The 12579-nt window shown below is 47.9% G+C and overlaps 1 protein-coding gene across 9 annotated transcripts in view; it reads right to left on the reverse strand.

Moving 5' to 3' along the window:
• Positions 1–12579, reverse strand: part of CTIF (cap binding complex dependent translation initiation factor) — a 394322-nt gene that overhangs the window by 259669 nt on the left and 122074 nt on the right. For all 9 annotated transcript variants that reach the window (XM_030925884.1, XM_030925883.1, XM_010385880.2 and 6 more), the window contains 2 exons: positions 2498–2571; positions 1788–1892 (listed from right to left, as the gene is read on the reverse strand). In XM_030925884.1, the coding sequence (XP_030781744.1) occupies positions 1788–1892; positions 2498–2571 (179 nt within the window). The remainder of the gene's footprint in view (positions 1–1787; positions 1893–2497; positions 2572–12579) is intronic.

The following is a 12579-nucleotide window of genomic DNA, read 5'->3' on the forward strand; positions in this document are numbered from 1 at the left end:
TCATCCAAAGAGAAATGGAACCCACAACAGGCAGAGAAATGAAAAAAGGAGGTGTGCAAGAGGCTGGTGTCTCCCGGGAGAGTCTGATGCAAGTGATGGGCCTCTCCCCAGCAACACACATGTGTGAAAGCACACATACAAATTTGCAGAGAATTTTAAGGAGGTTAAGAATACCCTGATGTGATAAACTAGGGGTTGGACGGTGTCAGAAGGCCTGGCCTTAAATGATGGCTCTGTTATTCAGGCAAGTCACTTTGCTTCTCTGAGTGTTGTTTTCCTCATCTCTAAAGTAGGAATGAGCCCATTTCTTTCCACGGGTTGTTGCTCATTACACTACAATGGGACCAGGGCTGCCAAGAGGAGAGGTTGGGTGGGACAAATATGGCAGCAGGAAGACCTGTGAGATGTAGTGTCCAATAAAGTCACTAATACTTAGATCTGCAGTGAAAGGGAGACACGAGTGAGCAGGGGAGGGCTGGAAGGAAAAGTAAGGGTCATCAGTGTCATAACGAAACACAAACAAACAAAAACCAAGAAGAAAAGAAAGCACAAGCGCTGGTGGGGATGTGGAGAAATTGGAATCTCATACGTTGCTGGCATGAATGCAGAATATTCAGCTGCTATGGAACACAGTTTGACAGTTCCTCAAAGAGTTCAACAGAATTACCATATGACCCAGCAATTCCACCCCTACGTATATACCCAAGTAATTACAAGCAAGGACTCAAACAGATACAGCAGTATTTTTGACAATAGCCAAAAGGTGGAAACGACCCAAGTAAGGATTGACAGATGCATGGGAAAACAAATTGTGGTATATCCATAGAATGGAATAGTATTCAGCCATGAAAAGGAATAAAGTTCTGATACATGCTACAATGAATGAACCTCAAAAACATGCCAAGGGAAAGAAGCCAGGCCCAAGAGGTCACATATGACTCCGTTTCTGTAAGTATCCAAAATAGATCAATTCATAGAAACAGAAAGCAGACTGGTGATTGCCAGGGGCTGGGGGTGGTGGTGGGATGGGGAATAATTGCCTAGTGGGTATAGGGTTTTATATTGGGATGATGAGAATGTTTCAGAACTAGATAGACATGGTAGTTGCACAACAGGGCGAGCATACTAAATGCCAGTGGATTGAACACTTTACAATGGTTAATTTTATAGTATAAGAATTCTGCCTCAATAAAAATTATATAAAACTACAAAAGAAGTAGCAGCCATTTGTTCCACACCACTGTGTCTGGCTGGAGTCACATCCCTGTCCTGAGGTCAGCCCAGGCCCTGACACCACTTTTGAAAGGGGAAGTCAACACTGACACACAAAGTCATAGAGGGTGAGAAAAGCCAGCGTAAAATCAGGCACGACACCGGCGGCTCCCCAAGTGTGGTCCCTGGACCAGCATCAGCACCCGCTGGGGAACTTGTTAGAAACACACATTCTCAGTCTGCGCCTACAGAATCAGAGACTCTGGGGTGGGCCTGTCCTCTGTGCCACTGCCCAGGTGTTTCTGCTGCACTGGCCTGGATTACTGACAAGCAGGGCCACTGTGGGCCATCAGGAGCAGGTGGGGATGGCTTGGCTAGAGGGGGCTGGGCAGAGGGGAATGGAGGGATTCCGGGAGAAGTCAGTGAGCCCGCAACTCCGGGCCGCATAGGAAGAGCATGCCGGGGCATTAGCCACCTGAGTCCCCTGTGCAGCAGAGCAGCCTCCCTGTGGAGGCGAAGACCACTCCCGTCCCCTGCCCCACCTCTCCCTGTGTAAGAGTCCCGGCACCCCTTACCCTTCGCGGTCGATGTGTGACAGGGGCTGCTTGGGCGTGTGTCGGACTTTCCGGTGGAACTGGGTGAAGTCCAGCTTTTCCGGCTGCAGGTCCCAGGTGGCACCACTAGAGGGCGAGGGAGGGTGAGAAATCGAGACGAGGGCAACAGCCACGTTTGGGCCAGGCTGAACCTGGCAGAGCAGACCCGCAGAAAGGGCCGCCAGGGGCCAGGCAGGGACCCTCACTCAGAATGGAGTCCCAGGTGCCACCCCTCACTTTCATCACCCTGCCGTGGAAAGTGCATACTTATGAAACAAGTGTGGGCCAGGTGCCCATTGCACAGCGGCCTCTGCAACACCTGAGTTTCTTTTTGTGCCCACATTTGAGGAAGGCTGGGGAGAGCAAGGGGCCAAATGCTGTTCTCCAGCCTCTGACAAGTAGCTCAAAGTGACGACCAGGCCACCCTGAGGTAGATGAGGCAGGCGAGTGGGAAGCGGGGCCCAGCCTCTGCAGCCCCATTCCGAGGGCCCTCCCCATGCCTCCACTGTCTCCTCTGACACTCACCGCCTCCTCTCTCCGGCCTCCTTCTTTCCACCCCATCCTTTCTACATCCCCTGCTCTGCTTCTCTCTGCCTCTTGCTCATGAACCATCAGCTTTCACTCAGCCCCCCAAGGAAGCTGGGGTCCCTGGCTGGACCTCACACCACAGGGAAGGAGGAGGAGGAGGTTACCTGAAGGAATCGAAGGTGTTGGCCGCCCAGATGTCGGTGCCCAGCATGTCCAGAGAGCTGTCTTTGCTGCCATTCTGGAAGAGATGGGGGTGAAAGGGCTGACATTAATTGCTCGGCCAGGATGCTGAGAACACGGGGCCTGGGCCTGAGAGGGCAGCAGAGGCCTCCCTGTCTCCCTGGGTGGCTGGGAGGCTGGAGTGAGCCCCCAAGTGAGTATGGCAGCTGGTGTACCCAGTCAGAGTCGGGGGACTGCCTGGGGGTCTTCTGGCCTCCCCCTAGGCATGCGCCCTCGTTTCACTGAGGTTTTGTAGATGTATACAGAAGGGTCCAGGCCCCTGCTGCCCCCAGCCCATGGCTCTCTCCTCAAAGCCTCCACACCCAGCAGGGGCTCTGTACCACTCAGAGCCACCATCACCACTGCTGCCAGCCTGATGGCAGCGGCTTCTCCCCAGGCAGGGGCTCTGCAGAGTCAGGCCCACTGGAGAGCCCAAGGAGGCTGCTTTTCTTCACAGTTCAGTCCTACTCCCCAGAAGTCTCCAACCGACCAAGGCTACACCAGCGACTGGATTTCTCCAAGTCAAACTGATCCTCCAGTGTTCCCTATGTGACCCACCCAGAGAAAGAAACCTCTTTACTCAATGCAGCTTCTATGATTTGGTTTCTCTGCTCTCTGGCTGGGGAGCTCCCTGGCAAATTCTCCAACCCCCTGACCACGCATGATGCCCTCCAGCCCTTCTTACCCCTGTAATCTGGTTTCCATCGTCACACTCTTTAAAACAATACTTCCACATCCACCCGAGCTGCACGTGTGCGTGCAGTATGACCCAGAAATTCACTCCCAGGTATAAACACACAGAAATGTGCCCAGAGGCTCACCAAAAGACATGTACACAAAACGTATACAGCAGCATCAGCCATTACAGCTCCAAACTGGAGAACACCCACATGCCTGTCATCGGCCGATTCGATAAATAAACAGTGGTATGTTCACATATTGGAGTATTACACCGCAGTGAGCACAAACAAAGTAAAATAACATGCAACAATATGAATAAATATCACAAGCATACAGGGAAGAAAAGAACCCAGATGCAAAAGAGAACCAATTATGTTCAGGAACAGGCAAACTAACGAATGTATAGTGAAAGAACTCAGATAGTAACTGGAAGTGGAAACCAATCTACTTTCCAGAGAGAGAGTGACAGAGAGTGAGCGGCTTTAATTAACTAGAAGGATAGGGCACAAAAACCGGAAAGGCTGGACAGTCCAGCCTCCAAGCGGAAGGGGCCAGGCACTCCAGCCCCCACAGACAGGAGGCAGGAGGTAATGAGAGCCTGGAGGAGAGGTGGAGGGCTCATGGGGTCGAAGGGACAAGGGGACTCTCTGGGGAGAACCACCTGGGCTGTCTGACTCTGGGCAAGTCCCTCAGCCTTCCTAGGTCTCACTGATAACATGAGGACTGGTCCCTCCCTCTGGGCACCAGCAGCCTGCAGCCTGCAGTTCTAAGTAACTTGAAACTTCCTCATTCCAGGATGCCCTGAGAGCTTGCACAATCCTTTCTAGCAGATCAGTCACATTTATTCAGGGCCACCATGGCCTTGGGTGCTTCCTTCCCATGCCTTTCCTGTCCCATCCCCGCAATCCCCTTCGCTTCTGACCGTGGCCTGTCAACTGGGCCTTCCTCCCCTCTCGCCCTCTCCAAATGTGCCCCATCTGTCAAAGCCTGGCTCAGCCAGGAAGCGCCTCTGGCCTCCCAAACTGCAGTCACCTCGCTCTGCCCTGAACTTGCCATCTGTGTGAGGGACTTACAGTAGCAGATCCAGCCTCTTGCAGCTCTCACTTCTATTTCCTGTAGTGACCTCTCTCCCGCAGGAGATAGTGGGCCCTTGATGGCAGGGACCCCCTGGGTTCCCCAGAGCTGGAAGCTCAGTGCTCCTGACATATACTGCAAGAGATTTTCACCATCTTCTTTAAACATGTGTTTTCTTTTTGCCTCAATAAGCTGTGTGACCTAAGCAAAGTCACTTCACCAGTCTGGACTTCAGATGCTTCACATTTAAATAAAGAGATCCCAGAGTGAAATACCATGCCCTGTAGATGGGCCCCTTCTGACTGGCATGTGTGCTGCTACCATCCCCTCTCCTGCCAGTGGCAGACATCACTAATCAATTACAGCATGGTTGCCAGTCCTCCAAGCAGGTGGCCCCTAATGTTCTAGGATCACCCTCTCTCCCTTTTCTTCAAGTTGCCTCACATCCTCTCCATTCCAACTCCTGGGGCCCTGCTTGCTCCAAATGCAACTCTGAAACTCCAGGTGAGCTGGAAAGACTCACCTTCTATCACACAACCCCCAAGGGGACAGCCCCTGCCTCCTGAGATGTTGACTGGCTTGCTCACAACCCCCTCCTGGGCCTCGAATGTAATTGTCATTGGGGATAGCAGCCAAAAATAACATCGAAAGCAAATATAAAAATAATCAAACATGCAAACAAAACTCTTGCTTCCAAAGCATCTATCGCAGACCTCACTCAGCACAGTTCATTTTCCTCCTTCAGCTCAGTGACCTGAAGTCCCTCCTTCTCCACACATGTCTTCCCTGATCCCTGACCTGTTAAATACCCAATGTTCTCTGGCGTCTATAAATTCAGCTTCAGTGGATCACCTCTTGGTCACTGCTCTCTTACATGAGTGTTAGACCTTCCCCAAGTAGACTGTAATCTTCTCCACTGGACTGCCTCTTTCTCTTCGTGCCCCCCACAGTGGCCAAGCCAGGCCCACAGGAGGGCCAGCTCGGATTCCTGTCAACTGATCGAAGGGATGCCACTCTGTAACGGGAGGAAGCGTGCCCCTACTGACTCTGTGGCTGAAAGACTGACTCAAGATTAGGATGTCAAGATTGATTTACTGTCCTAGGATCTGAGGACCTTAAGGCCCCTAACGAGTCAGAAACGTGGGTGGAGAGAGAGAGAGCAACTATGTAGAGAAGGTCATGGCCAAACCCAGAAGTGCAAAGCATCTTCCAGGAAAAGGGTGATTCACCTTGAAGGCAGTTGAAGGTCAGTACAGATGGGCACATAAATCTCCCTCCTGGTCTGGAGGTTGGCATCTCAGCTACTATTCCTCAACTGGCAGGAGGGAGGACAGGTCACAGTAACAGTCACTGGCAGCAGCTGTGAGAGGGCCAATGCCCCTGTGCAGAGAGCTGGCAGGAACCTCTCTGCCTGGAGGAGGTGGCACTACTCTTGGGCTAAGGGAGGTGACTGGGCAGGGCAAACTTGGGCATTTCCAAAGCAGTATCCCTGGTGGGGGACCCACCAATCTCTGGACTTCCAGATTCTTGGGGTCAGGGAAATGTGCTCCTGGCTGATGGGAGGGAAAGAGCCAGGACAGAAGCTGCGCCTGCATGTGTGTGTTTATTCTTTACAGAGGAAGCCCACCCTTCTCTGCATCTGCAGAACAGCCTTGTGATCAGCTGCTGCCATCTCTGTGTTGGGGGTGAGAAACAGGAGCCTGGGGAGAGGGGCCATGGCCCAGCTGGGGAGCAGGTGCTGAAGTCACAGTGGCAACCAGTGCTCCTCCAAGAGCCATGGCAGTCACGCAACCAACACACATCACAGGTGACGGACTCACACATTTTCCTCATTGAATCCTCACAACTCCTTACAACTCAGAGAACATATTCCTGAATGATATCAAGAGCCTAAATCCGTATTTAAATGCCAAGAAACCCAACAATATCCCTGCCATTCCCAGCACACACCATACTCCTTGAGCCACCCCCGGCCTGCAACTCAGCCTCCTGACTCCTGTGTGAGCCACGGACCATCTCCTTCCCCAGGCTGGAAAGCTCTGCACCAGGCTGCTTCTCCTTCCTCTGTTGCTCTGCCCCGCAGGTCACCTTGGGCCTTTGGGCCGGGTCTCACCTCTCCTTTGCCACAAGACTTGAGTCTTGTTATCTCTCACGCTAACCTGCCTCCTACCTCATTCCCTCCCCTGTGATGACTGCAACTCTGATTCTCAGAGCTGAGGAACGGAAGTGCTAGCAAGGTGAGCCCTTTAAAAACCAAGGAGCCAGGCCCGATCTTTGCACAGCCCCAGGGAGCACTGGGGGTCACAGCTCCAGGAAAGAATATCATGTGGACGGCACCCCCAGAGCTGTGAAACTCAGCAGCCCTAGAGGAGGCAGCAGGTGGAGGTGACAGCACTGAGAAGAACGAGGACCGCAGCCACTGAGCTGGACACACAGAGGAGAGTGGTGGGCAAGGCATCAGGCCTCTCTGTCTGAATATCAGGAAGGAGAGCACCACGAAGACTAGGACTTCTTCAGAACTTCTTCAGTGGATGTTAATTCTTCATACACGTGGAAGTGGAACATGCAATATTTCTTTCCCAAGTTTTTTTGGCTAGAAATCTACCCCACTCTTCCTTTTCATTTCACAGAGAATTTTGCAGGCCTAGGGTTCCATGGAACTCCCTTTGGGAAATACTCAGCTAACACACTTTCTGTTAACTATCTCCCCTTTCGATGGTGGGAACTGTGGCTCCACTTCCTTGTTGCATCTTCCTGCCCGTTCACCCCTCATCCTAGCCTTAGGACCCAGGGTCATTCATTAAATATTTCTTCATACAGACTCAGTGGCCAGGCACTGTCAGCTATCCATCAAAACCTCAGTGGCCTCTTAAAGAACATTCTCCAGTTGGCAATTCCATGGTTGGCCCTGGTAACCACAGCTTCCCTCTGAGCACAGCGTCCTCTCCAGCCCTGAGAGCGCCCAGGCCCTGCCCCCAGGTTGCTGAAAAGCCAAAGTTCTGAGATGCCTTATCAAAAACAGTCATCCTTTTCAGTGGGTTGTTCTTAGCACTTAAACTGCTGAATCCTTTGCGACAGTCCCTTTTACTGGCAATTAGGGGCCCCATGCCAGGGTGCACCATACTGCTGGCAGAACAGGTCACAGAGGGATAATGAGCACTTCAAGCCACATGGAAAAGAAAATACCAACAGCCTGCTTGTGGGAAGGCCCCAGAGACATCCTCAGCTCAGGGGAGGTCAGACTCCTGAAAGGGCCAAGAATAAAGATGATGACAATAGGAGATATTGACCCAGCATGCAATATGTGCCAGCACCACCCAAGCATGGCACTGTTACTACAACTCTAAGAAGCAGATAGTATGATCACCATCCCCATTTTACTGATGGGGAGACCGAGGCACAGAGCACCTGCCCATGTTTGTGGAGCCAGTTACCAGGATGGGAGCACAGACCATGTGGCCCAAAGGCCACGCTCTAACCACTGCACACTATACATGTAGTTACTCTATTCAGTCAGGTAAACTGACTCCACCGCAGAGATTTGCATAAAGCAGGAATGTATCCCTCCCCTGTAAGCTTCTGGATTCTCCACACCTATCTTTGTCAATGATTGGGAAGGCAGTGCTGGTGGAGGAAGTGCATCATCTGCAGTGAAGAGAGAGCGTTTATGGAATGTGAGTGGGTATGCAGTGAGGCCGCGGTCGCCACGCATGCATGAATGCAACAAGGTGAGAGTGAGTTGCTGTATGGTAGAAAAACATACAAAGTCAGATGCAGTGAAAACAACAGACCTTCTAGCTGCTGGCTTTTCTTTATGAATACACAACTGCACAGTGATTTTTGCTGTGCAAGTCCATATTTGGGGGCATGTTTGCAATGACAATTCCAGGCTGTGAGTGTTTAGAAACTAGGCAGAACCTGGCTGAATGAGACAGGACAGCAGGAGGACGCTCTCCATTGTTGGGACAGTCAAGGGGAAAGTTTCCCCTAGAGAATTCTAGGGCAGACTGGTGTGGATTTCTCTAGCAGGTCTGCTGCATCAGGTGACACGGGGGCAAAGGTAGCCAGCCCTCAGCACCGGCCTCCTGAACGGAAACCCCTGGATACAGTGCACCCTCAGTCACTGAGCAGCTATGCAGGACCCAGCTCTGGGCATGAGAGAGATAAAGGTGATGCTGTCCCTGCTCCCCAAAGGACTTCCAGTCACAGTCCACATCCTTCTCAGTTCAGGATGTCCTTCCAGATTCCATGAGGGCCAAGAGGCAAGCCTGACCCTAATACGGTTCTCTCACTTCACGGACACGGGGTTCCCAGGGGAGCTAGCTGCGGGACAGGGTGTCTGGTTTGAGCTGAGAGTAGGGAAAACAGGATTCTTGGCCTGCACCCTGCTTTCTGCTTCCTGGCGCCTCATGCAGTCACTCTGGCTTTTTTTTTTTTTTTCCAGTCTTGCTCTATGGCCCAGGCTGGAGTGTAAGTGGCATGATCTCAGCTCACTGCAACCTCGGTCTCCCGGGTTCAAGAGATTCTCTTGCCTCAGCCTCCCGAGTTGCTGGGACTATAGGTGCAAGCCACCACACCCAGCAAATTTGTGTATTATTATTATTATTATTATTTAAATTATACTTTATGTTCTAGGGTATATGTGCACAACATGCAGGTTTGTTACACAGGTATACATGTGCCATGTTTGTTTGCTGCACCCATTAACTCGTCATTTACATTAGGTATTTATCCTAATGCTATCCCTCCTCCTACCCCCCACCCACAACACCCACGACAGGCCCCAGGGTGTGATGTCCCCCGCGCTATGTCCAAGTAATTTCATTGTTCTATTCCCACCTATGAGTGAGAACATGTGGTGTTTGGTTTTCTGTCCTTGTGATAGTTTGCTGAGAATGATGGTTTCCAGCTGAATCCATGTCCCTGCAAAGGACATGAACTCATCCTTTTTTATGGTTGCATAGTATTCCATGGTGTATACGTGCCACATTTTCTTAATCCAGTCTATCATTGATGGACATTTGGGTTGGTTCCAAGTCTTTGCTGTTGTGAATAGTGCCACAATAAACATACGTGTACATGTGTCTATATAGTAGCATGATTTATAATCCTTTGGGTATGTACCCAGTAATGGGATAATTGGGTCAAATGGTATTTCTAGTTCTAGATCCTTGAGAAATCACCACACTGTCTTCCACAATGGTTGAACTAATTTACACTCCCACCAACAGTGTAAAAGCTTTCCTATTTCTCCACATCCTCTCCAGCATCTGTTGTTTCCTGACTTTTTAATGATTGGCATTCTAACTGGTGTGAGATGGTATCTCATTGTGGTTTTGATCTGCATTTTTCTGATGACCAATGATGATTAGCATTTTTTCATGTGTCTGTTGGCTGCATAAATGTCTTCTTTTGAGAAATGTCTGTTCATATCCTTTGCCCATTTTTTGATGGGGTTGCTTGTTTCTTTCTTGCAAATTTTTAAAAGTTCTTTATAGATTCTGAATATTAGCCCTTTGTTAGATGGGTAGATTGCAAAAATGTTTTCCCATTCTGTAGGTTGCCTGTTCACTCTGATGGTAGTTTCTTTTACTGTGCAGAAGCTCTTTGGTTTAGTTATATCCCATTTGTCTATTTTGGCCTTTGTTGCCATTGCTTTTGGTGTTTTAGTCATGAAGTCCTTGCCCATGCATATGTCCTGAATGGTATTGCCTAGATTTTCTCCTAGGGTTTTTATGGTTTTAGGTCTAACATTTAAGTCTTTAATCCATCTTGAATTAATTTTTGTATAAGGTGTAAGGAAGGGATGCAGTTTCAGCTTTCTACATATGGCTAGCCAGTTGTCCCAGCACCATTTATTAAATAGGGAATCCTTTCATTTCTTGTTTTTGTCAGGTTTGTCAAAGATCAGGTGGTTGTAGATATGTGGTATTATTTCTGAGGTCTCTGTTCTGTTCCATTGGTCTATCTCTATGTTTTGGTACCAGTACCATGCTGTTTTGATTACTGGAGACTTGCAGTATAGTTTGAAGTCAGGTAGTGTGATGCCTCCAGCTTTGTTCTTTTTACTTAGGATTGTCTTAGCAATGCAGACTCTTTTATGGTTCCATATGAACTTTAAAGTAGTTTTTTCCAATTCTGTCATTGGTAGCTTGATGGGGATGGCATTGAATCTATAAATTACCTTGGGCAGTATGGCCATTTTCACGATATTGATTCTTCCTATCCATGAGCATGGTATATTCTTTTTTTTTTTTTTTTTTTTGGTATATTCTTCCATTTGTTTGTGTCTTCTTTTATTTTGTTGAGCAGTGGTTTGTAGTTCTCCTTGAAGAGGTCCTTCTTCACATCCCTTGTAAGTTGGATTCCTAGGCATTTTATTCTTTTTGTAGCAATTGTGAATGGGAGTTCACTCACAATTTGGCTGTTTGTCTGTCTTGGTGTAGATGAATGCTTGTGATTTTTGCACATTGATTTTTTTATCCTGAGACTTTGCCAGAGTTGCTTATCAGCTTAAGGAGATTTTGGGCTGAGATGATGGGGTTTTCTAAATATACAATCATGTCACCTGCAAACACGGATTATTTGACTTCCTCTTTTCCTAATTGAATACCCCTTATTTCTTTCTCTTGCCTGATTGCCCTGGCCAGAACTTCCAACAGTATGCTGAATAGGAGTGGTGAGAGAGGGCATCCCTGTCTTGTGCCAGTTTTCAAAGTGAATGCTTCCAGTTTTTGCCCAGTCAGTATGATATTGGCTGTGGGTTTGTCACAAATAGCTCTTATTATTTTGAGATACGTTCCATCAATGCCTAGTTTATTGAGAGTTTTTAGCATGAAGTGCTGTTGAATTTTGTTGACGGTCTTTTCTGCAAATCTATTGAGATAATCATGTGGTTTGTGTCTTTGGTTCTGTTGATGTGATGGATTATGTTTATTGATTTGCATATGTTGAACCAGCCTTGCATCCCAAGGATGAAGCCCACTTGATCATGGTGGATAAGCTTTTAGATATGCTGCTGGATTCAGTTTGCCAGTATTTTATTGAGGATTTTCACATCGATGTTCATCAGGGATATTGGTCTAAAATTCTTTTTTTGTTGTGTCTCTGCCAGGCTTTGGTATCAGGATGATGCCAGCCTCATAAAATGAGTTAGGGAGAATTCCCTTTTTTTCTACTGATTGGAATAGTTTCAGAAGGAATGGTACCAGCTCCTCTTTGTACCTCTGGTAGAATTCAGCTGTGAATCCCTCTGGTCCTTTTTTTGGTTGGTAAGCTATTAATTATTGCCTCAATTTCAGAGCCTGTTATTGGTTTATTCAGAGAGTCAACGTCTTCCTGGTTTAGTCTTAATCTTGCGAGGGTGTATGTGTCCAGGAATTATCCATTTCTTCTAGATTTTCTAGTTTATTTGCATAGAGGTGTTTATAGTATTATCTGATGGTAGTTTGTATTTCTGTCGGATCAGTGGTGATGTGATATCCCCTTTATCATTTTTTATTGCGTCTATTTGATTCTTCTCTCTTTTCTTCTTTATTAGTCTTGCTAGTGGTCTATTAATTTTGTTGATCTTTTCAAAACACCAGCTCCTGGATTCATTGATTTTTTGAAGGTTTTTTTTTGTGTGTCTCTGTCTCCTTCAGTTCTGCTCTGATCTTAGTTATTTCTTGCCTTCTGCTAGCTTTTGAATGTGCTTGCTTTTGCTTCTCTAGTTCTTTTAATTGTGATGTTAGGGTGTCGATTTTAGATCTTTCTTGCTTTTTCTTGTGGGCATTTAGTGCTATAAATTTCCCTCTACACACTGCTTTAAATGTGTCCCAGAGATTCTGGTATGTTGTATCTTTGTTCTCATTGGTTTCAAACAACATCTTTATTTCTGCCTTCATTTTGTTATTTACCCAGTAGTCATTCAGAAGCAGGTTGTTCAGTTTCCATGTAGTTGAGTGGTTTTGAGTGAGTTTCTTAATCCTAAGTGCTAATTTGATTGCACTGTGGTCTGAGAGACAGTGTGTTGTGATTTCTGTTCTTTTACATTTGCTGAGGAGTGCTTTACTTCCAACTATGTGGTCAATTTTGGAATAAGTGTGATGTGGTGCTGAGAAGAATGTATATTCTGTTGATTTGGGGTGGAGAGTTCTGTGGATGTCTATTAGGTCTGCTTGGTGCAGAGCTAAGTTCAAGTCCTGGATATCCTTGTTAACCTTCTGTCTCATTGATCTGTCTAATATTGACAGTGGGGTGTTAAAGTCTCCCATTATTATTGTGTGGGAGT

This window comes from Rhinopithecus roxellana, chromosome 21 (genome assembly GCF_007565055.1).
Source record: "Rhinopithecus roxellana isolate Shanxi Qingling chromosome 21, ASM756505v1, whole genome shotgun sequence".
NCBI lineage: Eukaryota > Metazoa > Chordata > Mammalia > Primates > Cercopithecidae > Rhinopithecus > Rhinopithecus roxellana.